The sequence below is a fragment of the Phyllopteryx taeniolatus genome, chromosome 11, assembly GCF_024500385.1.
Source record: "Phyllopteryx taeniolatus isolate TA_2022b chromosome 11, UOR_Ptae_1.2, whole genome shotgun sequence".
Taxonomy (NCBI): domain Eukaryota; kingdom Metazoa; phylum Chordata; class Actinopteri; order Syngnathiformes; family Syngnathidae; genus Phyllopteryx; species Phyllopteryx taeniolatus.
The window spans coordinates 15,763,846-15,790,117 of record NC_084512.1 but is presented as its reverse complement, the minus strand read 5'-3'; the positions used below and the strand labels follow the sequence as shown (position 1 = coordinate 15,790,117).

The window sequence follows — 26,272 nt, the reverse complement described above, 5'->3', positions numbered from 1 at the left end:
TTTTTTTTGTTCTCTTGTGATTTATACAAGTCAGAGCGTCAGTTTGAGGAAATTACAACACAGAGGGGCGGAGAAATGATAATCTTCAACATTTTCTCAGACCGGTCCAGCTCACAATGACTGAGTCCTTCCAAGCAACATGACCCACTTTGGATATTTCATATGGATTTTCTTCTCCGCGTGGGGTATTTCTTTCCCTCTCCTTTTTCTTTCTTTCTCTGCCTCTCTATTTATTTCTTCCATTCTTACTTCGTTGGCTCATCGGGATATTCATATTTGCAGGGAGCGTGTGGACTCTACCTCATGTGATGAAGTATCAAATAGTGACACCTCAGAAGCTGAAGAATTCATCTCACGTTACTTATGCTGCCACCCATCAGGTAAGTGCCCCACACTACTCCACAACCTCGTTTTTAACCTCTGAAACAACCACTCATGTACATGCAATATTGTGTGTATGTTGTGTAGAAGTACCCTGATGTACTGCAGTACTCTGTGAGCATTGCTGGAAAAAATTGCACATTGCACCTGGAGAGAAATAAGTAAGTTAGGTTTATATTTGTTCATGCACATTTCTGTACACCTTTGCTAATCTTTTGCCCGAACTGATCATTTCAGGGAACTTGTCGGAAAAACCTTCACTGTGACACATTATTCCAAAGAAGGCACTCTACTAACAACAACACCTGCTCTTGAGGTATGTGTGATTTCATGAGGGCTGAGTAGTTAGAGTTAGACTTTGTTTTTAAACTGCAGTACACCCAAAAGGAAGGAAATGTATTAGTGTAGAACAGGGGTGGGGAACCTTTTTCCTTTCAGGGGACACTTTAGTTTTTTAGTCATCTGAGGGGCATAATAAATTCATGAAAAAATATCATGTAACGATCAAATAAAGGTTTATTATGATATATATTGTTGGTTTTTGTGGGTTAAATTGTTTTGGGCTTTTGCCGGCTGGATCAAATGGTAGCGTGGGCTGTACTGTATATGGCCCACAGATTTCACAGGTTTCCTACATCTTTGGGATGACAAAAAAAATAATAATAACACTCAGGGACCAGCAAATGTGTGACATCCTTCCTACAAGAAGTGTAAATGGAAGAAAATGAACAAAGATAACATATTCCACTCTTGTCGCAAGATTTTCAACAAGATTTTGGAGTGTGTCTGTAAGTAATTGTTGTCCATATGTTCATGTGTGACGTCGAACTCATGTAAGAATGTATCTATGGGCCTGGCTTTGTATGAAACAACCTTCTCCAACTGGTTCCCATAAAGGTGGAATCATAGCATTGTCCAAAATGTCTGGATAAGATAAGGAATTTACACGACTAAGGGGTCTATAATCCAGAGGTTCTCGACTGGTCTTCATTTGAGACCCACGTTTTCCCATGGCCAATAAGTGGTGACCCACTTTTACAGAAGTCAGACAAAGCAAATATTTCTTCTTTTCTTTTTTTAAAAAATAGGGTTCAGAAACACATGCTCTTACTTAATTAGATGTGCAATGTTCATTACAGAGAACATTTTTGTATGTGGAAAAAAAGAATTGATGAAAGTCAAATTACTACAAAATTAGATGTTTCTTTTACTGGCAATATTCTGAAAGAACAATGACCTAGCGGTTAACAGGTCTGCCTCTGAGGTTTTTTTTTTTTTGAATCTTAACATCGACTTCCTTCTTGTGTGGCGTTTCCATGTTCCCCCTGTGCTTGTGTGGGTTTTCTCCATGTAAGCCGGCTTCATCCAGCATTCCAAAAACATGCATTTTATATACCGTAACTGCAGACTCTAAATTGTCCATAGGTGTGAATGTGACTCGATTTGTTGTTTGTCCATACGTGCTCTGGGATTGAAAAGTCGGATAGGATAGGCTCAAACTCATCTGCGACCCTAATGAGGACGAACGCTATAGAAAGTGAACAGATAGAAGGACCCACTAGTTGAGAATGACTGGTCTAATCTAACACTGGATTAATTAATTAAATTGACAGTGTGTCCAAATACGTTTTGTCCATATGATTTCTAATCTAGTGTTTTCATCATAGGAGATTGTGGCATGTATTTATCAAGGACAGGATATCCTGTGGCCTCATACCCATACGCTTTGTAGTTTTCTCACATTTGCTTCATATCTACCCAAGTGGTCCATGATTTGACGTGTGAGCTGGGCACTGGGCACTGCTTTCTGACACAGTTCTTTCCTCGAATGCTGACAACTCAGACAGGAAGTTGATTACTAATGCTAATGTATGTTCTTGATTTATCATTTCCCTCTGACCATGACTCATAAAGTGCAGTTAATGCTGTCATTCGGGCCTTTGTGTTCAAATCTGTCCTTTCCCAATGCTCAGAATCACTGCTACTACCACGGGCATGTCGTGGGAGAAGACGACTCCTCTGCCAGTGTGGAGTTGTGCTCAGGATTAAAGTGAGTCTTTTTTTCCCTCAGTCCCTATCCTGTTAAAGTGATTACCAACAATTATTGTTGCCTTAGTATGGCATACCAAATTCACTGAAACTAATTATGGCTTGTGACTGCCCACCGTGACTCATCTCCAACATGTTAAATACAGACTCCACTGCAACCATTTTCAGCATTAGATTAGCTTGTGTATGACTGTCTGTGAGCCAGATGTCTCAGTCTTAACCTTAACCTGTTTCTGCTAAATATTACATATCTTATGTTATAATTAGATAACAGGACTAACTAAGAGAACTCATTTTTACATTAGGGCGATGCTCGTCTCTGCAGCTTCTCTGAAGTTCCTGTTTTTTCCCTACAGGGGATTTGTGCGACTCCAGGATCAGACGTACCTGATAGAACCCCTGACCTCACTGCAGGCCGACAGTGGGGCTCGAGTTCACAGTGACGAGGGTCTTCATGGAGTCTACAACTACAAACACCTGAGGAGGAAGAGGAGCTCCTGTTCCCATGGAAACACAACCATGTACTATGATCATGGTGCTCGTCCGTCTGGACTGTTCCAGCTCGGCAGTCTGGTAAAGACACGCACAGCATGGACACATACACAGAGTATATGTATACCCCACTGGTCAAATCATTGGACCCTGAACAAAGACTATTATGATTATTATTATTATTAGTAGTAGTAGTAGTAGTAGTACCCATTTTAAACTTAAAGAATTATCTGTTTAAAGGGGAATAAAAAATAAGTAAAATACTTTTTCCAATTACTGTAATGAATAGGAAGAAAAGGGCTGACATCAATGTACTTTGATGGACTATAGGAAAAATGAATTAAATTAGCTGTTTTAAAAAAAAATGTTTTTAATGGGAGGGAAGAATATTGCTTCTTCTCAACCCTTGTTTGCATGCAGATGTTGTTATTAATCATTCATATTTATACTTACACTATATATATATATATTTTGTGTTGCACACCACACATATAAGACCCAATCACACACATGCAGACTGGCAAATAGAGATGTCAGAGTAAAAGGGGGCATGAAGCCGGTGCTGCACCATTTGAGCTGGGGGAGGGTTGGCTTGCTCAAGGGCACCTCGACAGTATCCAGGAAGCAGACTCACATCTCTCCAACAACCAGTTGCCATTCTAACATTGTGTATGCAGTGGGACTTTAGTTCCACAGCCCAAGCTCTTACAGATGTTATACAGCCTCCTCAAAGTTGTGTTAACCAGAATCATGCTTCCCAGAGGAGTTGTGCCACAGTGTGAATGGAGCTCAACTTCCCATAACTGACATCATGTTGGCTCTCTTTAGACACAGCAAACCCGTTGAGACTTCATCAACAGCAACTTTGCTGGTTGTAGCCAAGCAGCACACTTAATTTTACCTCAAGACATGATGAATCTGTTCCACATAATTGTCCCCATCACTAGAAGCAACAACAATAAATGTATTGTTAATGCTGTAATTTAGTGACAGTGCCAATCAAAAGTGAGAATTATTACCTTCAGAAAGATAGAAATACTGTATAGGGTACATCTTCTGAATTGGATCTCATTCGAAAATGTCCATAGGGCCATCATGCATTGAAGTTGTCAGGGCGGGAATTGATCCTAGCACACCAGCAACCTTTAAATGTATGGTTTAGTGAAACTGATTTGCTACAAGACTTCAATTGCAGACATCCTACAGTAACTGCTGTATATCCTAATGTTTTTTTTCAAATAAAATTTCAAACTTCCACAGAGAAGCAGAGGCCAGACTAAAGACAGAGGAAGAAAACAACGAACAGTGGAGCTCGCTGTTGTGGTTGACAATACAGAGGTTTGATTACTCTTTCTCATATCAATAGTACATGGTATTTTAATCAACTATTCACATTCCAATATCAGGAATTTGTACTGATGTAAATGTTTTCCTTCCAGTACAAGAAGTTTGGTAATAAAAGGACAGTGGAGGCCAGAGTGCTTGAAATAGCAAACCACGTTGACAAGGTACGTGTCTCTCACACAGCCAGATAGAGTCAGTACTGTGAAACTGATTAACACAAAAATTCACATTACTGTAGAGGTTTTATTTTATGTGGTCTGGAAACATTTCCTGTGCTTGCATGACATTTCCTTTGCGTCTGGATAGCAGAAATTCGGGGAAAAGGTGTGCTGATAAGGTCTGTTCCGTACAAGTGATTAAAAGAAGAAGTTCTCCCACTTCAACTGTGAATCTTAACACCTAAGCAGAGGAGTTTCACACATATCACATTTTGCTGTTTGCATATTCTCTGCGAATTGGGCCGACGTCTGTGAATCATCAGACAGTAGACCCAACAGTGGTGGTGTGTGACAGTATTACAGCCCCAATATATCCTTGCTTCTGTGGTTTGTAGCGTCATGTCTGACTCGCTTTTGAACTATTCCCCACATACTGTAAGTCATCCATCGTATTTCCTTTGCATTCTGTTGTGTTCCAGCTGTATCGTCCTGTGGGTGTCCGTGTGATGTTGGTAGGTCTTGATATCTGGTCGTACAAAGATCAAATAGAGGTCAGCTCCTATCCCGAGCTAACGTTGCGCCGCTTTCTTGAGTGGCGCCAGCAGAACCTCCTGCCGAGAACGAAGCATGACAACGCACAATTCATCACGTAAGACTCAGACGTATTTTTTGGCTCACATAATGAGGCTTTCATCTGCTCCGACTAGTAAGTGAAAAATGCTCCCTTTTTATTGTTTAGAGGCTTGGATTTCGAAGGAACCACAGTTGGTCTCGCCAACACAAACGCAATGTGCACCTCGAGCTCGGGAGCGGTCAATGAGGTGGGCGTTTCTTTGGTTTTATGCAGTTATTCACAATCATCATAAGACCCTTATAAACTGTTCACAGTTAATAGTAGGAATAGGCATCGGACAAAACTTCTTAAATCTCTTAATTGGACAAATTAATGATCAGGACTACAATCGATTAAGGGATAGCACATCTTCCCCCCAGTTCGGAATGTGGGCTCCGCCCTACCTGTGTGGAGATTGCATGTTCTCCTTCTGCTTGTCTGCATTTTCTATGGGTACTCCAATTTCCACTCACATTCCAAAAGCATGCATGTTAGGTTCATTGAAGACTAAATGTTCATAAGTGTGAATGTGAATGTAAATGGTTGTCTGACTGTATGTGCCCTGCAATGGGCTGGCAAGCAATCCAGGGTTTACCAAAGTCAGCTAGGATAGGATCACCCTATCCATCCCATCCATTTTCTGAGCCGCTTCTCCTCACAAAGCTCGCGGGAGTGCTGGAGCCTATCCCAGCTATCTTCGGGCAGGAGGCGGGGTACACCCTGATCTGGTTGCGAGCCAATCGCAGGGCACACATAAACAAACAACCATTCGCACTCACATTCACACCTACAGGCAATTTAGAGTCTTCACTTAACCTACCATGTATGTTTTTGGGATGTGGGAGGAAACCGGAGTGTCCGGAGAAAACCTACGCAGGCACAGGGAGAACATGCAAACTCCACACAGGCGGGGCCAGGGATTGAACCCCGGTCCTCAGAACTGTGAGGCAGACGCTCAAACCAGTCGCGCACCGTGCCTAGGATCACCCTATATACAGTAGAATTGACATACAATTTATTGATCAGAATAACATTTCCCAGAGAAGTTGTGCCGTAATGGAGGTATGGCTTTCCCATAGCTGACGTCATGTTGGTCTACATTAGACAGCAAACTACTTGTTAAGAATTAATTAACAGCTCGTTTGCTGGGTGCAGCCAAATAGTATGCGCCAATTTGTGTAAAATGCTTCAGGACATGATTACCGTATTTTCACGGCCATAGGGCGCACCGTATTAAAAGGCGCAGTCTCATTTAAGGGGTCTATTTCTGTATTTAACACATGCACATGTATTATTGGGCGCAGGCATGGTCAAACATACGCTGGCTTAAGACATACGGTAGCATGCATGCACGCTAAAACAATGTTTTTAAAAAGGCAGCGGGGGCAAAACTGAGTTCGGTTGTACTTTATTGAAGTATTTAACAATTTACTGACGTTATTTTTTTTATCAATCCTCATCCACAAATCCATCAAAGTCCTCACGTTCTGTGTCCGAAATGAACAGCTGGGCAAGTTCTCCAACAAACACGCCGGGTTCCCTCTCGTCATTGTCAGTTAGTCTCGTTGCCGGGGGGCTGTTCAGCAATGATGCCTGCTTTCGCGAAAGCAGTTTGACAACAGTCAAAGCAGATACCTTAGCCAAAGCATCCACAATCCATTCACATATGGTGGCGTAACTCGCCCGGCGTTGCCTCCCTGTCTTAGTAAAGCTGTGTTCGCCATCTGTCATCCATGGCTCCCATGCCGCTTGCAACTTCACTTTGAACGCCCTGTTTACACGGATGTCTAGCGGTTCGTCAAGCCTCCCAGAATGATGGCAAGCCCCGAGTTATTGCACTCAGTCGAATGGTGACTGTAGATACGCTTCTCCCGGCTGTTCTTTGCTCATTAATCCATTGCTCGAGTTGGTCTTCCAACTCCGGCCACCTCGCCTTGTTTCCGCGTTTTGTTTTTATTTTTTTTCCGCGGAAACTCAGCTTCGTCTTCTTGACTTGGCGAAGCTCGTTTTCCTGCTTCCTCCACTTGCGAACCATGCATTCGTTGATCTTGAATTCTCTCACGACTGGTCGATTCCCATGTTCCTCCGCGTAACTGATAGCTTGCAGTTTAAACTGTGCTTCGTAAGCGTGTCTCTTCATAGGTGACATTTTCGGGGGTCCTTAGCCAAACCAATGTTGTTTTGCACAATGCACACCCCGGAAATGCTCCAAGTCAGTCAAGCGGCTATAAAAAATAAATAAATACATAAATAAAAACACCCCGGCGCTATATACCTACTGGGGGCGTGGCTTTAGCGTCCTACTTCACGCACCCTTCCCCAGTCCTCAGCCACGTCCGCTTTCCCTCTGTGTAAGCAGTGTGTCGGCAGGAAAAAAAAAAAAAAAAAAAAGGTCAAGCGGAGATCTCATCACACAACAACATTTATAGATGTTGGAGGCACACATAAGGCGCACCACATTATAAGGCGCCCTGTCCATTTTGGTGAAAATGTAAGACTTTTAAGTGCGTCGTGAAAATATGGTAATTGAGAACAATCAATTTCACCCAATTTAGAAATGAATTGATTATGCCTAATCCCATCCCTACTAAATAGCAAAACTAAACAACACCGCTTTTCAATATATTTCACTGTTACACAATAGCAAAAGATAGTTAATCACTGTTAAAAAATAATAATAATATATATTTTTTAAAAACACTACCATGTTAACATGAATAGCAAGTGACACGGTCCGCTTACTTTACGTAACTTGTGGAGGAGATTCCTCTTCTTCTCTTAACACAGCTTGTAGAGGCTTCTCCTTCATTTGGACTAAGTGTGCTAAAATAACAGAAAAAGACAAGAAGAAGGAAAACAGGAATATTCAATCCGTAAATACTCTTTACAGCAGTTTGAACTCCGTATTTTCCTGAATGCGGGTGGGTGTTGCATTTTATTGGTTCCGCTGTATTTCTGTTTCACTTTTCTAAACACACCTCTACTGTGCAATCAGGATCATAACAATAACGCAATAGGAGTGTCCTCCACTATTGCCCACGAGATGGGTCACAACTTGGGCTTGTCTCATGATACTGAAAACTGTATCTGTGGCTCTTTGACATCGAAAAAAGGCTGCATTATGGCAGAGAGCGTTGGGTAAGCTAATTTAAGCGCCGACTGAATTGACTACTGTATTCTCAAATACAAAGCAAACGTCAGGGCATCTGGAATGTACCCCCAGTGTCATGTATCCAGAGATGTTCAGCAGCTGCAGCCAGCAGCAGCTCAACAGGTTCCTGGACGAGATTAACCCGGCTTGTCTGTTGGATATCCCCTCTAATGCTCGCATTTACGGTGGGCCAGTGTGTGGCAATGCCTTCCTGGAGCCTGGAGAGGAGTGTGACTGTGGAACCGTAGAGGTGTGCTGCGCTCACGCAAACATTTACATGACCAAAGCTCAACAATGAAAGCTTGATAATAATATGCTTGCTTCCAAGGAATGTAAAAATCCCTGTTGCAACGCCACTAACTGCAAACTTAGCGCAGGAGCCCAGTGTGCTCAGGGTGAATGCTGCCACAACTGTCAAGTACGTAATATACACTCTTCACATAATACTTAATGTGCTACTATGTAGTTGTGACAATGCGCAGGCTCACCGGTTGTGTGTGATTAATTGCATTTGTGGTCCATCGCCATTTGCAGCTGAAAGCGTCAGGCAGCGTCTGTCGGCCAAAGACGGGAAACTGTGACTTGGCAGAGCACTGCACTGGACTGTCCGCCTCCTGTCCTCTCGACACCTACGCCCAGAACGGCCTGCCGTGCAACCGTGGGAAAGGATACTGCTACAACGGACAGTGTCCATCGCGGCAGCAACACTGCAAGAGACTGTGGGGACCAGGTAGAACACTAAACAGTTTTTTGTCAATATCCCATAGGTTCAGCCTTATCCCTCCCATTCTGTCTTCCTTGCACTGGTTCTTTTGTAAAAAAAACTACTGTATTACCTTTGATTTTCTAACATCAGGACTGGTCAGTCAACTTGTGCCTTGTTTATAGATGCTGAAGTTGCCGCAGATGCTTGTTTCTTCCAGCATGGAGGCTGCAGAAAGACCCTGTTTATGCATAGATGTTTTGGCCAGTACGTTTTGACACAGTCACATTTGAGTATATCAGTGTTGCATTATTGATTTTGTGAATCATTGCTCCGTGTTGTTTGGCTGCAGAGAGCAATCATGCGGGACACTTTTCTGCTCGGGAGGATGGGAGTTCCCGGTGACATCCAGGAAGTCCTTTTACAAAGTTGGAAGTGAGCAATGCAACGAGGCGACCATGAACCCTGAAGACAACTACCCTGCAGACCTGGGCATGGTACCCACTGGTGCCAAGTGTGGCAACAATATGGTAAAACTAAGTGTTGCTTTAGATTGCAGCTTCCCTAAACTACAGGCGCTAAAAAATGTATTGATCTGTCTTTCAGGTATGCTACAACCAAAAGTGTCATGACATCAGAAACATAAGAGCATATGGAACCCATGACTGCTCGGCCAAATGCAGCAATCATGGGGTAAGAAATCTGCCCCACATACACTCAAGTTTTGAAACATCCCAAACTGATTGGAGTTATCTCCAACAGGTTTGTAACCATCAGAGCAAGTGTCACTGCGATCCTGGCTGGGCTCCACCTTTCTGTGATGTGCTGGAGTCAGAAATATCCGAAGGTATTGAGTGCATGTATATCATACTTTTTGTGTGGTTGCAGGCAGTTGTAGGATACACTACAGGAAGCGTACTCTTTAGTCCACCAGACCACATTTATTTGTATTTTTACTGTACCCAAAAGTCACAAATACAAATGCAATGTTTTGGTTCTTGTCTCCGAAAGAGAAGTACTCAAGCAAACAAAAACCTTATTTCTCTCAAATTTGATTCACAAATGTGTTTAAATCTGCATTAGTAATGTAGGACTACAGTAACCATCCATTCTCCTAGTGTAGCAGGGCTAATTAAAGAGCACATTTTACGTAGCCTATGTCCAGTGAAAGTCCATTCTAAGTGCAGTTGATTTTAAGGAAAAATATTTATTAGGAACTGGAATAAAGCTGTTGTGGTCTAGTGTGTGAGGCAAATGGTGGTCTGAAGTTTGAAGTTCCGAACATCAAATGCCGTATTTTCTCAAATACTGTAGTGGCCATGCTGCTAATGGCTTTAATCGTAATGATCATGCATGAACTTGAACAATAACACAAACATCCAGTGAATGGCACACATGGTCAGTGTATGTACAGTACAGTACACGCCTGTAAGTGAGCTTGATGAGCAAATACTTTACATGTGACTGACTTGTTTTCTCCAACACTTATTACTTGGTATGTATTCCACATGGAGTCAGACAACTGTGTTCTTGTGATCAAATAGAGGCACCGCCGATATGAGTCATTTCACGAAATTCCCCTTCGTAGACAGTAATGATGTTACTTACTGACATTTACTGTCACTCCCCTCAAGAAATGAACAGATATTGAAAATGTGATGTGTGTGTTTTCAGGAGGAGGACTGGGACTTATTGTCTCGCTGGCTGTTGGCTTACTCATATTCTTCGTCCTCCTCATTGGCGGTTTCATGTGCTGCAGCCAGAAAATGCAACCTGGAAAGAGGTTTGACATTCAATTCTCTCAGCCTCAATGGATCAACGAGCCCTTGTGTCTTTTTATCTTAGTTGCTGTGTGTATTTATCTTACAGACGCCTCCAATCTACCCCAGGGCAGACAAATCCTTTATTTCGATCAGGCGTTGCATGTGCCAGCACTCATCTTCGCTCCACAACCATTAGCCAGCCAACATTTGTGGAATCTTCTGCCACTCAAGTGTGTAAACCGCTGTCCTTTTCCATGGTCGGAAAATCGAGTGCAGCGTTCAAGCCCTGCAGAACAGCTCCTGAGGTTCGATCATGCTGCTTCTACCTGTTCCAAATGTTTTAAAAGCCACAGGCAAGAATGACCAAGAGGATTGATTACATGTTATCACTGTTGGGAAAGTACATTTTCTACACAAACTAGTTCAAAGTTCCGTTCACTGTTCCAAAAAGGAACTAGTTCAGTTCGTAATTCATAATTCAAAATTTGGAACTAAGTTCACCATTCCAAAAATGAACTAGTTCATAGTTCTTTTTTCTCAATATGTTGCTGACGTGATATTCCCCTTAAAATACTGGCATTTCATTTTTCCATCGTTGCCACCCATTCAGTCCACACTCGTAGCCAGCTGCAGTTTTCACCCGACAATCTCAAAAACATTACGATGCTTGAATGTTTTTTTTAAAAATGAGGAATTCAAACAAAAAACAGGACTTTTGTCCTTAAAGTGCAAACGAAAAACATGCAACACAGTATGACAGGAAGGATGGTGAAAGGATATCGATAACTTTGTATTCCTTGCAGCTCTGGCTGACTATATTAACAAAATAGTTTATCTATTCTTATGTTACATAACAAAATAAATCTCATATCATAACAGTGTGATCGTACAGTTTTAACTAAAGCATTCTGAAATAATAATAAATAAATAACAATAAAAGAATAATTTTCCTCGCAATGTTTTTACCATTACGTGCTGTATTCCAAAAATGCCGAAGAACACATTCATTCCCATTTACACAGTGTCCCTGAACGCACCTCGTGTTCTCTCGCTGCGACATGCCTGCAACGAATGGCGGCCGTGGCCGCACTGAATCGGCTGCCAAATACAGCGTTTATCCGCCGACATACTGTATGAAGGCTCATATAAATATTCTGTTCAGACGGCTTTTGTCCTGGAAGTACCGAATAAAACCTGCCACTCTTGAATGAAAATGAACTTTCGCTCAAAAAGCGCTCTTTGACGCCAGAATGAGGGCATTCTCAGTTAAATCCATCAGGCAAAAATGAACAAAGTTCAGTTCACGTTCGCATAAAATATGAACTAGTCCATGAACTTTTGTCCCAGCTCAAACCCAACTGTAGCTTCCCATTGATTCCAGTGGCAGCCACTACTGGCAGGAATGTAATGCAGTCATATAGCTTGTGTATACTACACAAAATGTACTTCTTTTTGGGATCCCAGACACAAGCCTTTATAATTGTCTCCATAGCTTTGCCCCCAATGACCCATAGTGTCTGGAATCTTCGACTTTCCAGTCACTGAGCCAAGTCCTTACAAAGTCAACCCTTTGCAATCTGTCTAAGGAAACACTCATCTTGCTTTTCTTTCCACTTCTTTGTCTCCTGCAGCTCCCCAGAAAGGAACAAACTGTACCTCAGCCATCAAAGACCCAACAGGTAACAAGATCCAGTTGTTAGTACAGAACCCCCACAAGTGCCATTGTTATCATCCTCAATGTTTTTGTTTGTACTTAAGTCAAGTAAGTTATTTTTTATTTTATTTTTTTAGGGTTTAAGGGCACTCTTGCAACCACCGGCAGTACCAATTAATAAGCCAGTCTACTCTGAGGTAATATATAAAATGTAATGAAATAAATTGTTAGCAAAATGGTTAATCGCTTTAATCATACAGTCCATAAACAGCATTGGAAATGAAAATTGACCCCAAAAAACTGACGTGATTTTTAGAGTGTAGGTGTTTTTGGTCGTTCATTGAGAACACACGTGTCCAAACAGCGGCAAAAGTGTGTCGAAACCGTTCCCATGGAAAAGTGTCCCCATGCGTGTGCTATGCCCCTGCTAATAACTCTTTGCTTTTAGATGTAAAGTCTAGACGGTGATTTCTTCATTTTTCATTTTTTATAAATCTGCAAAAATCACCTGGCTTTGTACACTGCTGGAACAGAAAAGGGCCTTCCCCACACTGTTCCTGCACTATTAGTCAGGGGGAACTACAGGGTCTAGTAGCCCAACCCTTGATAGGCTAATCATTAAGAGGCGTATCCCAAAACTTTGGTATGTATAATGTGATTCGTCACATATTGATTTGTGATTACTTCCAGGCTAAGCCACTACCTCCGTCCAGACCTTTACCACCACTTACATTAAAACCAGTAAGTCAGCATTTAATTGCACATGTAGTCTTTGATTTTTGTTGTTGTTCTGATGTAATAATCTGCGTTGTCACAGGTCACAAAACCAAAACCTGTCACGCCTCCAGTGAAGCCAAAGCCTGCCGTCGTCCGGCCGCAGCTGCCTCACACTCAGCTGGTACGTACTGACACCGCAGCGGGCCTTCCCTACATTCTCCACTCTTCATCTTGCCAGACTCTCATTGTTATCCTGAGGAATTTCCATTTGTTATTGTGTATTTTTGGCCATCATTCTAACGTAGCAGTTTAATGAACAAGCAGCAGCCCTGTGTTAGCGGCCCTTGACAAGTAAAATATGCATAAGACAGATAGGCCAACTAATTTTCAGTGGATTTTGCTAGAGGCGTGTCTATTTGTTTCTAAAGGTTGCTCAATGATATTGCCATTGCGTGATGATATCATTGTATAATTACATAGGTCGTAGAAGATGGAGTACATTAAACAGTGGCATTACTCAAATTGACTGAACATCTCAGAAAATAATGATTTAAAATTCATTACTTTAGTTTGTTTATCATCACTTTATTATTTGTTAACATAATATAAAGATTTGTTTTGTTCATATTTATCTTATATGTACTTGACTCTTGCACATCCACCTCACAGTTCTGAGGTCGGGGGTTCGAAACCGGGCTCTGGCCTTCCTGTGTGACATTTGCATGTTCTTCTGATGTGGGTTTTCTCCAGGCACTCCGGCTTCCTCCAAAGACATGCTTCTTAGGTTAATTACAAATTTTCCTTAGGTGTGAATGTGATTGTCTACAGTATATGTGCCCTGCAATTGGTTGGGGACCAGTTCAGGGTGTACCGCACTTTGCACAGTCAGCTGGAATAGACTCCAGCTCACTCACGACCCTAGTGAGGATAAGCCATTCAAATTTGTTGGGATCCTACTGTGGTTGAAGAAGAATCATCTTTTATTGTCATGAACATGCATGCATGCACACGAAATTTGTTCTCTGCATTTAACCCATCACAGTGAACCCATACACATGTTAGTGGAACACACTGGAGCAGGGGGCAGTTGAAGCGCCCGGGGAGCATTTTGGGGTATCAGTGTCTTGCTCAAGGACACCACAGCCGTGAGTCCGGGGGATGTTGGCGGATGGTCCAGTCGGGGTTTTTGAACCTAGGTCCCCCACGGTGGCAGGCGATGATCTTAACCATTGGGCCACGGCTGCCCAACGGTTGATGAACTATTTAAAAGTAACAAGTACATTCCACAATGTACGTTTGGAGGGAATATGTATGCGTTTTAGCATTACAGTTACTTTTCAAATGTTGCTAAATATTTCGAAACTAATTTTAAAAGTAGCTGAATTTGTTGCTAGGTGCTTTTGGGGGGAAGTTGCTCAGGTAGTCTGAAAAACTGCTCAATCTAGCAACAAAAATGTTAAGTGCATCAATGTCTACACGTTAGAAATTGTATTGAAAGAAGCTTATGCTTTGTGGTTGCTGACGACATTTATGTGTGTAGCTTGCAGGGAGAGCTGCCCTAACTCCAGTCGGCAGACCTAGATGACCGAGGGGAATCATTCCGCTTCTGAAATCCTCAGACACTGATGCTCTTATCTCACCTACAAGGACTTAAAAAAAACAAGTTCTCAGGAGATGTTGGTGTGGATTCATGCGGGGACGAGATCCAGCTGAAGGATCAACAACAAAAATAAGCGTCAGAGCTTTTTTTCTATGCCATGAGGATTACCGCCGTCTGCCTTGCTTCCTTTTAAAACTTTGATTGACAGCTCTAATGGCTGCACCACCATAATGATGATGATGTGTTTGAAGGGAAACGTCTCTCCTCCTCAATCCTGAGATATGTGAACACTTTATGATTGCACTGCTGATGCTGTAACTCTTCCCATTGTTTTGGTACTAAGAGAAGTTTAGGGATTTTCAAATGTGGCACCAATGTGGGCACTTTGAAGATTGAATATGAATTTGCCTTGAATCCTTTTGTGAGACTGTATGAATGTATGATTTTGCGCTTAACGATTGTCTTTCTCTCATAGCAACCTGTTGATTTTAACTTTTCAAGGGATTTTTTTTAATGTGTATTCTATGCAGTAGTCATCGCCACATTGTCCCTTACGAAAGTAATAATAATGACTCCTTAAAACGAGGACTCAAATTTCAAACTGAGTTTCCTTTATATTTATAAAGACCATCATGTGTGCATGCTTGTGTCCCAATAAAATTACAGGCAACATGATTTTGCCCTTGCGCAATTATTCGAGGATATTCATACATAAAAAGCATATCATAACAACTCCCGGATACGACTTGGTGGCTGTAAGTAGGCTAGTCGATGAAACCAGCACAATGTAATTTGATGTTAATTGCTTTGAAGCAATGCAATGGCATTTGCTTTTCAACCTTTTCTAAAATATGATCAGTTATCTATTAGCTGCAACATTTATTTGCATCTTAAATTGTATGATTTCTTTTTACATTAAGAACCAAAAAATATATCCACAATCAATACAGTTTAAAATTTTGTGGGTCACTTGGAAATGTTCTTATTTTTTTTTACCCCGTTAACAATATCTAGACCAGTGTTTCCCAACCTGTGTGCCAAGGTACCCGTTTTACATAATAAAAAGCTAACGGCACAGCACTAAACAAAAATGTCACAAAAAGTATTGACTGAAATAATGATGATCTCGTCACAATTTGGTCTGAAATTGACTTACCCGGTGTGAAATCTGGGCATGTTTAATTGAGTACAAAGTTGATATACTCACGGGAAAACATGACTTCTTTTGTTGAATGAATGGCAACAGATGCATACACAGGTATACTGTACCTTCTACCATCTAATGGAAGAGCATTTAATTGTTCTGCCTGTCACTTTACATTGTTGGCAGAGATACTGTAGATGAACAAAGATATATTTGGCCATTCATCCATCCATCCATTTTCTGTACTGCTTATCCTCACTTGGGTCACAGGCGTGATGGCGGCTATCTCAGCTAACTCTGAACGAGAGGCAGGATACACCCTGAATTGGTCGTCAGCCAATCGCAGGGCACATATAGACAACCATTCGCACTCACATTCACCTACGGGCAATTTACAGTCTTCAATCAACCTACCATGCATGTTTTTGGAATGTTGGAGGATACCGGAGTACCCAGAGAAACAGAGAAAACCCACACAGGCATGAGGAGAACATGCAAACTCCACACAGGTGAGGCTGGATTTGAACCCTGGTCCTCAGAACTGTGAGGCAGATGTGCTAACCAGTCGTCCACTCTGCCGCCAAGATATATTTGTAATTAATTAATAAATCATTTAAATAATTTTGGGACAAATTAAGTGAAATTGGATCATTTGGATAAAACTAGTTGGGAATCATGGCTTAGACTGTTTCTGATTAATTTAATTTGATCTTCATTGAAAAACAGTGCTTTTCTTACAAAAATAAGAATAATTTAAAAAAAAACTTACAAAAACTGCACAGCTTTTTCTCCAACAAAGAAAACATTAAATTAATAATAATCATCATCATCATCATCTAGGTCAATAAGAACCATGCTTTTCTTGGGAAAAAAATGCTACGTGATCCCCAATTTTTTAACTTTAGTGTATATATAACAGTGTTTCCATAGAAAACATGACTTTGGTTGTTGTTGTTGTTGTTGTTTTAATTAATCACAAAATCGAGTTACATGATCTTTCTTCATTTGACACCATTGTTATTTGAGTGATCAAAACTACAGTATTTATACATGTTTGGACTGACAAAGTAGTAGCTCGGCTGCTTTAGAAAGTGGAACACGCTGTAAATTGAAAGTATTCACAGTCAAGTCACAGTGAGAGGCATATCTATCTGAATGTGGTGTATTGAAAAAGAAATCTAGTTGAACCATGCATTAAGAGACATGTGCCCTAGTACAAAACGTATACGTACGTATGCTCACGTAACATTGCCATTTTAAAGTGCCCCGATTGGGGCCGTTTGCGCTCTTTCCGCAACAGGGCCTTTTACGCTGCGTTGCCTAGCAACTCCTTAAACAACCCAGCGAATTCGTCGGGCGCTTGAAACGGTCCAAAGTTACTTCATAAAGTGTACAGAAACGCAAACAGCGAATGGAGCGAGAGTTAGACGAGGACGAGCTGCAGGATTTGTACGCGTGGATAGATAAAATTCGTCTTTCCAGACCGAAAAGACACATCGCTAATGACTTCAGCGACGGAGGTACTTTAAGCTAGGCTAAGGCTATAGCTAGGAGTCTCCAACACCTGCGACGTCAAATCAGATTGTATCGAGAGCTGTATCGAGCATGCTGCTTTTACAGAGATAATAATGCTCATTTCTTGATTTGCAATGTCGGAGAAGTAATAATATAACTTGGTTTATTGATGTGAGGGGGTAAAAAGCACACAGTACTTGAATTAGTTATACATATCTTCTATTGACTCACTGTTCAAGTGTACATAATGATGTGGTCAGTTCGTGTGTATTCGGAGCTTATTGTGTGTGTTTATTTAATTATTGATTGTATTCTATGTTTAAAATTGACTACATCTTCAAGGATTTTAAGACACAAAAATGAAAAGTGTAAAATCATGTAGAAATAATAGTAATAATGGACTGACAGGCGCTGCAGGAGTTTTGTCTTTAGAGAAGTGTATAAAATAATATTTTATTTATTCATTTATTTATTATTAGCAATTGTGTTTTATGTTTTATTTTCAAGCTTTATTATGTAAAGCTCTTTGTTTCAGCTGTGTGTTTTTTATTTTAATTTTAAAAGTGCTCTATAAATAAAGTTGAGTTGAGCCGAGAGTTTTCTCTGGGTACTCTGGCTTCTTCCCACATTCCCAAAAAAATGCATGCCAAGTTAATTGAAAACTCAAAGTTGTCTCAAGATGTGAATGTTAGCGCAAATGGTTGTTTGTCCATATGTGCGCTGCATTTGGCTGGCGACCAGTCCAGGGTGTACTCCACTTCTCACCCAAAGTCAGCTGGGATAAGCACCGCCTCACTTGCGGCCCTAAATAGGACAAGCGCTATAGAAAATGGAGGAATGGCTATTATAATTGAATGATGATAACATTTGAAATTTCCAATGTAAAATAAAAATGAAATACAAATGTTTTTTGGCAATATTTTTTTAAATATAATAATAATAAAATATGAATCCCATACAGGGGGTCACTTCTATTCGTGCGCCTGTGACGTAACCTGAATTTGTGCCTACACCGTAATGTGCCCTACTCGATCCCTAACCTACCCTAACGCAGTTGCAAAGTCATAATTACAATAAATGAATGTGTATGAAAAACACCACCAGGCCATGAATCTAAAACAATCCAATGAAAACCATTAACTACAGCAAGAACTGTGTGCTTTTTTGTGCTGCATATTCTTATACTTTTGCGCAAATGAGTTCATTGCACGCCATTTGTAACCTCATAATGTCGTATGTTGGAACCGTCCTAAACTGAGGACTCCCTGTACAAAACTTCATGTACAGTATGTATTGCCTGTCTTTCTGCAGTGATGGTGGCTGAGGTCGTCAAACATTTCTTCCCAAAGATTATTGACCTGCACAACTACACTCCTGCCAGCTCCACACAGCAGAAGCTCAGCAACTGGAACCTCCTCAACAGGCAAGCTGCAACACATCATCTATAATCCATCCATTCATCCATCAAATAAAATCGTTTTTCCAGGCAAATGCTCTCGCAGGCTGTAAGCAGCCCTCAGGACGTAGGTTCCCCACTCCTGAGTGAGATTGTGCAAGGGTAACTAATGAGTGAGTGGCCAGGGAGTGTATATCCCAAACCCATTTGACTTCATATCCTGTGTCTGTTTGGCCATGACTGAGGAACAAATTCACACAGAGTAAATATATATATTTTTTCTAGTATAGCTCATAAATATAGTTGGAACAGTTGGAAAATGGGCACCGTATGACTTCAGTATGTCTGGTGCCTCCCTACCCACCACTCCAAGTGGACACCTCAACATATTCAGCATATTCATTGGCTGAACTGAGCTAAACTCTTTTCATCGGGCCGTGAGAACCGGTCCAAACACAGTCCCGGACCATTGAAATGGCGCACGGCCAGCCCTGAGGATCCCTGTGGTGTTTATCATCACGACATGCAACGTCGGTTCAGAACGCCTTCCATCTGCTGCTCTCTTCCTAATTGGAACCAGATGTGTTTGTGTGTGTATTTTGCATACACAGGAAGGTGTTTTCTAAGCTGAACTTCCACGTGCCTGAGAAGTCGGTGAAGAAGATTGTACTGCGATCCGCGGGAGTGATCGAGAGTGTGCTGAGCGGCCTCAGGGAGAAGATAGACCAGAGGCTGGATCACAAGACACGCAACATATCAGTATGTCATGATATGTTGGCCTAAATGGGTGTGATGTGCTAAATGTCTGTTTTCAATGCAGGATTTGGAATACTATGACACCAGGAACCCAGAGAAAACTCTCACAGGTAAACACATCCTTGGTTCTTTCACTCCAATAGAATTCGTCTAATCTATGATCCACCCATCCATCCATTTTCTATATACCGCTTATCCTCATTAGGGTCGCGGGTGAGCTGGAACCTATCCCAGCTGACTTTGGGCGAGAGGCGGGTTACACCCTAGACTGGTTGCCAGCCACTCGGGCACATACTGTATTGACCAACATTCACACTGATGGACAATTTAGACCTAGCATGCATGTTTTGGGAACGTGGGAGGAAGCCGGAATATTACAATCATACATTTCCAAATAGTTTTGTTATTTCAATTAATATACAGTACAGTGTTTCCTTGAGATACAAGTTTAATTAATTCCACGACCACGCTAATAAAGTAAAACACTGGTATTTCAAATCTTTCCTCATTGAAATGAATGGAAAGGTCATTAATCTATCCATCCATCCATTTTCTGAGCCGCTTCTCCTCACTAGGGTCGCGGGCGTGCTGGAGCCTATCCCAGCTGTCATCGGGCAGGAGGCGGGGTACACCCTGAACTGGTTGCCAGCCAATCGCAGGGCACATAGAAACTAACAACCATTCGCACTCACAGTCATGCCTACCGGCAATTTAGAGTCTCCAATTAATGCATGTTTTTGGGATGTGGGAGGAAACCGGAGTGCCCGGAGAAAACCCACGCAGGCACGGGGAGAACATGCAAACTCCACACAGGCGGGGATGGGGATTGAACCCCGCACCTCAGAACTGTGAGGCTGACGCTCTAACCAGTCGGCCACCGTGCCACGTCATTAATCTATTCCAGCCCCAAAACCCTAAATTTTGTATGTTTTTGTTTTTTAATAAGAAAAAATAGCCCTTTGTTTGTTTAGTTTGACAGTAAACTTCACCTGGGATTGACATTGAACACCATGAAGGGTTTATTATTATTATTTTTTTTGGGATGAAATGTTCACTATTTGGGCAGCACGATGGGCGACTGGCGAGCATGTCTGCCTCACAGTTCTGAGGATCCGTGTTCAAATCCGGCCTCGCCTGTGTGGAGTTTGCATATTCTTCGTGTGCTTGCGTGGGTTTTCTCCGCGTACTTCGGTTTCCTCCCACATCCCAAAAACAGGCATGGTAGGTTAATTGAAGACTCTAAATTGCCAGTAGGTGTGAATCTGAGTGCGAATGGTTGTTTGTTTACATGTGCCCTGCGATTGGCTGGTGACCAGTTCTTCGCCCAAAGATAGCTGGGATAGGCTCGAGCACGCCTGCGACCCTAGTGACGATAAGCGATACATAAAATGAATACATCAATAAATAAATGTTCATTATTTGCCAAACTGCCGCTTATTGTGAAGTAAGTTGAATTGAGTTGATTGCCGTCATACAGCGCTCATATCTTAAGTTTGCACTCCCAAGTCAAAGCAAAACACTCTGCGGAATTTGCCCAAATCTTGAAAAACTTGGGTCACTCATATCTCGAGGCACCACTGTATTATGATTTAATGGATCTTTTTTTTTTCTGTACAGCTACCAAATGTTGTAGCCGGTGAAGAGGTCCTCATCTAAAGACAAAAACTGATGTGTTTACAGGATAGTTACATGCTGATTCAAGAGCATTTTCCCCTGATCCTCTTTGCTTCCCGCCATGTTCATGCATGTCTTCCCATCGAGCTCATAGTGACCACACACACAGACACACACGCACACACCTGATAAGCAAATGTCACAACCTTTCGAGTGTCAGTCGCAGACATGTTTCTCTTCTGAATCTCATACCTCGTCAGTCCCTCCAAATAACCTTGTGAGCTGACCTCAGACCAGCTCCTCTTTCCTCTCCACCCATCCAGCCTGCACGCTATCTCACAGACACACAGAGCACACATCCTCATATCAGCAGATGGCCTTATCAGTGAGTAAAGATCAGCATGGCAGAACTTCAAGGCCTTCCCTCCCTTGTTCTGCTTCTCTTCATCATCCTCATGCTTCGTTCCCCTCCGATTGTTTGTGCTCAGAAGATTTACTGGACTTCTTAGGGTGTCCAACAACAGCAAACTGTTCACCTCTGAAGAGGAGTCGACATGATTGTGGAGGGAGTGTCACGCTTTTTCTTCTCTTTGCTTCAGAGCTTAGTCAGAGCGAGGCCAGATATCTGTCTCAGATGGTTCGTGAGGAGGTGAAAAGGGATGACAAGTTAAAAATGGAGACAAGGTAAAAGCAAAATAAAGCTTCACATGGAGCGTCGCCATCACTAAATAAACAAAAATAAACTACAATCTTTTAGAGGGGGGAAAGTGGAACAACCTGGTTGCATAAATATACACACCCTTCAGGTAAAACAAAAACAGCATGATACTGATGATGGGAGTGCTGTTTGTTTTGGTGCGCTCGTAAAGTGAAGGTAACACTATACTCTATTTTGGAAAGTAGTTTTTTTTATAAGGAAAGGCTTCCAACTAACTGAGACACATCAAGAATACGGGAGATTGTTATCACATGTTTGACACAGCCAGTACTTGCCAGAAATTTCAGTGGATTTTCTGATGTTGCTGTCAGCCTCTTCACAGCCTCCTCTAGTTTTCTGCTTGACTTTTCATCCATTTTGGAAGGACCTCCAGATCTTGGTTACATCACTGCTGTGCCATATTTTCTTCACTTGATAATGACTGTCTTTAATGTGTTCCAAAATGCGTATTGAACGGCTTGGAAATTCTTTGTACCATTCTCCTGACTGATGAAATATGTACTATTGAACATCCATCCATCCATTTTCCGTACTGCTTGTTCTCACGAGGGTCGCCGGTGTGCTGGAGCCTATCTCAGCTAACTGGGCGAGAGGCGGGGTACACACTGAACTGGTCGCCAGCCAATCGCAGGGCACAAAAAGATAACCGACCATTCATACTCAACATTCACACCTACGGACAATTTAGAGTCTTCAATTAACCTACCATGCATGTTTTGGGGATGTGGGAGGAAACCGGTGTGCCTGGAGAAAACCAACGCAGGCATGGAGAAAACATGCAAACTGCACACAGGCGATGCCGGATTTGAACCCGGCCGGGTCCTCAGAACTACCTCCGATGTGCTAACCAATTGTCCACCGTGCCGCCTCTATTGAACATTTTCCCCCTAAAAGATTTCTGTTTATTTTTCAATTGACTTGTTCACATTATAGTTGACATTACAAATAGAAACATGTCTAACATGATTCATTCTGGTAAAAAAAAAAAAAACATTAAAAACCTATCATTTGAACAGGGTGCGTGGACTTTTTAGAAATTATATCCACTGTAAATAACGATTTTTTTGTTCTTTCTTGTTGCAGCAAACTACAACACACAGCTCAGTTTTACTCCAACTTGGACCCAGCTGTACGCCAACTTCTAAAGGAAAAAGAGCATGCGGCCATGGCTTTGCAGGAGACAGTGGAGGTGCACGCACGCACACACACACACACACATACACAGAAATCTGGCAAACCCATCGCTTCTCTTGTCTTCCTATTTTCATTCTCTGCTGGGAAAACTAAGTCATATAGACATTTTGCCGGTGTGTGTGTGTGTGCGCACATTTGTGCTTATGCCTTATATGGCACAAGCTGTGTCAGCACTGGTCAGTGAGTCAGTTTCACCTCAGCGGATATAACTCTCAATGTGTGACAACATCTGCATGTGAGGCAGGAGGCTACACAAGGACACAAATGTGTAACACTTCCTCTCTTTTTCATCATGCATCGCTCACTTTCTGTCAATACACTGCCTGTTGTATTCCCTTGTGTGTGTGTGTTTGCGCATACATAGATCCTGCAGATGAAGGTGAGCAAGTTGGAGCGCCTGGTTCAGCTAAAGGACATGCGGATAGATGACCTAAGGAACAATCTAGAGATGTGTACCTGTCTGAAAGGGAAACCCACTGATTCTAAACCCAGCAGCATTTAAGCACTTAAAAGAAATGCTCGGCTCTCATGTTAATTGCAATACACACTTTTCAATTATTGGCTTAGCTTCAGTTAATCCCTTCCAAAAAAAAAAAAGAAGCAAGGTTCAAGTGCATTTCACAGTGAAACCTGATTGAACGCAGGGCTGTTTCCTATTGGAAATAATGGAAATCTAAATGCTCTCTTCCCCACAACCAACTGTAAAAAGACTGCCCATATACTGTAGCAGCCAGCCACTCAGCGGTTAGCAGTTGACTTCACTCTCTCTTCATCTTTACAATCTTCCCTTTTTGAGGCTGGTTGATCATTTTGAAGTAAATGTTAAAAAAAGATCTAAAATAAAGAAATCACAGTTGATTTGATATTTGATATGATGCCAGCTAACCTAAGCTTTGGGGATGTACATTGAGGACTTGCCAGAATCTTGAGCAATATGCTGACATATTTTTTGTGTCTGAGTTTTGAATGATAAGGTTCTACTTTATATTTTATGACCGTAGTACACTTAAAAATAAAGTGTTCTCAGAAAATACTAGAATTTTAGTATTGTACTGTAAGGACGTTTTTAAACTGTTAGAAAAACAAATATGCCATAGAATTGTCTCTTAAAATTCTGGAGGATTTTGAAGGGTTTAGTACAAAAAGAAAATTGATACATTTTTAATTAATGTAAGAAAAAATATATGAACAATCTCGTTAAAATTAATGAGAAAATGTGATTTTTATCTGAGAACACTTGCAATTTAGTAGGATAAATTCCAAAAATGTAATCTAACGAGGAGAAAACAGACAATTTTTTAATTAATGTTTGAAAAATGATATGATATAGCACAAATATAGTTTCTGATTTAAAATTACAGTTTAGTATGATTACCAACAAAATTCTCCTGAGAACACTCGTTCACTAATTCTTAGGGCTAAATTTGCGTAGCTTTTAGTTTGTAATTAAGTATAAATTTAGGTATACCACAACTGCCCATCTATCCATTTTCTGTACAGCTTATCCTCACTAGGGTCACAGGCGTGCTGGAGCCTATCCCAGCAATCTTCGGGCAAGAGGCGGGGTACACCCTGAACTGGTCGCCAGCCACTCGCAGGGCACATATAAACAAACAACCATTCGCACTCACATTAACACCTAAGGGCAATTTAGAGTCTATCAATCTACCACGCATGTTTTTGGGATGTGGGATGAAACCGGAGTACCCTGAGAATACCCATGCAGGCACGGAGAGAACATGCAAACTCCACACGGGCGGGGCCGGGATTTGAACCCCGGTCCTCAGAACTGTGAGGGAGATGTGCTAACCTGTCATCCACCATGCCGCTAATATATATACCACAACTATGTAAAGTTAATAGACTTACGGTTAGAATAAAATGCTGTATACTACAACGGATCCTTCTTTTTAGTCATATTCAGTACTTCGTAGTATATTATAGGTAAGGCCAGATAAGAATACTATAAAATAACAACAAATCTAGTCCAAACTAGTATATTCCTAGAGAATCTGTGTCAAATACATGCCTTATTGGTTCATAAAATAGTGAAAAGTATTTATTTCAAGGTAGAAATAATGAATAATAACCACCTTTTTTTTTTTTTGTAAGGGAATGCTTTGCAATACACCAGCAACTTCACTTATTGTAAGTTTATCTGAGTGTAAATGTCAAGTGAGGGAGATTTACTGTATATTTGCCTTTATTGTGATGTCCTAATACTTGATATAGAGTATTGAATTGATGCATTATTTTCTTTCATAACAAGGTTCTGTTCCGTGTAACATGCTTGTTTTTTTCCCTTCAAACCTATCTGTAATCCTTTGTGCCTTTGTACAGCTTGTGACGTCTGACCACCACGTGCTCAATAAATTGTCTAACCGCTTTATTTTCCCAATGTGACTTCTTGAATAATGAATAGTACGCTTGAGAAATAAGCTGTGAACGCAATGACATGCAGCGTTAGGTTTACTCACAAGTACTGTCAGTTCCTCGCACACATCTAAAAGTGCAAAAGCTTATTTTTAAATCAACTCCTGTTCTTGTGTTAGTGTGAATTTTGCTTAAAAATAGCACTTTTTTTTTTTTTTTAAACCGCTCAGATGAGGCTGACGGGAGAAAGAATGAATCATTGCTGATTCAGCATCAAGTCCTGTTCTGGTCTAATGGTAAAGCATTAGGTCATGTTAGAAAGCTGACACAAGTAGGTCAATTTTGGAACAGGATATCTTGAAGAAAGAAATGTACTTAAGACTAAACCATAAGAGTCTCCATCATTATAACATTTCACAAGTAAAATAACATCTTATCTACCTAGCAGATATAAACAATATCACTCCGATTCTTGTTCCTGGCTGTGTCCCATGTTTGAACGAGATCTTGTTGCCAGGCAGATTTTGTGCTGCCCAATGCCAAAGAAAATAGACATACTGTATTTCACAGTGTTCGTTTTTTAGATGAATATGTCTCATTTAATTTCACAATCAAATTACCACTCTGACAGAAGAAGAGTCATACAAAGTCACACAAATTCAGAGGAAATTCTAAAGAATATGGGTTCAGAAGTTTGCAATTGAATCAGGAATTTGTAGAGAACGTATCATGGTCATGTCAACCACCATTAGCTGGATTTGGTGGCGCACTGCCCTGTATAACAAAGCATGGACAAAGAGATTGGCAGGAAGACTAAATTTGCAAACATATACAAAGGAAATTAATCCAAACAGCACAATGAGAAGCTTATTCAGGTAACTAATTTTGCAATTGCTATACCAAAAACATAGTTTTTGTCAACCCTCATCAGCTAAAT

General features: G+C 41.3%; 2 protein-coding genes and 1 long non-coding RNA gene across 8 annotated transcripts; 2 read left to right on the top strand and 1 right to left on the bottom strand.

Moving 5' to 3' along the window:
* The first annotated feature begins 14 nt into the window (after positions 1–14).
* Positions 15–15,300, top strand: adam8a (ADAM metallopeptidase domain 8a). Of its 5 annotated transcripts, XM_061790471.1 has the most exons (26): positions 16–185; positions 283–380; positions 469–542; positions 619–697; positions 2,355–2,431; positions 2,787–3,003; positions 4,183–4,260; positions 4,362–4,430; positions 4,904–4,936; positions 5,030–5,073; positions 5,164–5,245; positions 8,033–8,175; positions 8,261–8,438; positions 8,517–8,606; positions 8,723–8,918; positions 9,077–9,158; positions 9,244–9,421; positions 9,498–9,584; positions 9,654–9,738; positions 10,566–10,674; positions 10,761–10,959; positions 12,286–12,333; positions 12,446–12,505; positions 12,999–13,049; positions 13,126–13,206; positions 14,566–15,300. In XM_061790471.1, the coding sequence occupies exons 1-26, from the start codon at positions 140–142 to the stop codon at positions 14,608–14,610; spliced, it is 2,529 nt and encodes an 842-aa protein (XP_061646455.1). In that variant the 5' UTR covers positions 16–139; the 3' UTR covers positions 14,611–15,300. The 5 variants fall into 5 exon arrangements, with proteins under 5 accessions (XP_061646453.1, XP_061646454.1, XP_061646455.1 ...); XM_061790469.1 differs by having other exon boundaries at positions 15–185; positions 4,904–5,073; positions 14,573–15,300; XM_061790468.1 differs by having other exon boundaries at positions 17–185; positions 4,904–5,073.
* Positions 7,171–8,770, bottom strand: LOC133485975 (uncharacterized). Its single transcript, XR_009790872.1, has 3 exons — positions 8,677–8,770; positions 7,780–7,860; positions 7,171–7,384 (listed from the first exon to the last, which is right to left on the bottom strand). It is a non-coding gene; the product is annotated as an uncharacterized LOC133485975 (long non-coding RNA).
* Positions 15,301–16,815: 1,515 nt separating the features above from the next.
* Positions 16,816–25,351, top strand: spef1 (sperm flagellar 1). 2 transcript variants are annotated; one of them, XM_061790745.1, is made up of 7 exons: positions 16,826–17,289; positions 18,596–18,707; positions 19,292–19,439; positions 19,501–19,546; positions 21,650–21,734; positions 22,852–22,957; positions 23,327–25,351. In XM_061790745.1, the coding sequence occupies exons 1-7, from the start codon at positions 17,181–17,183 to the stop codon at positions 23,462–23,464; spliced, it is 744 nt and encodes a 247-aa protein (XP_061646729.1). In that variant the 5' UTR covers positions 16,826–17,180; the 3' UTR covers positions 23,465–25,351. The 2 variants fall into 2 exon arrangements, with proteins under 2 accessions (XP_061646728.1, XP_061646729.1); XM_061790744.1 differs by having other exon boundaries at positions 16,816–17,289; positions 22,852–23,467.
* Positions 25,352–26,272: the final 921 nt, after the last annotated feature.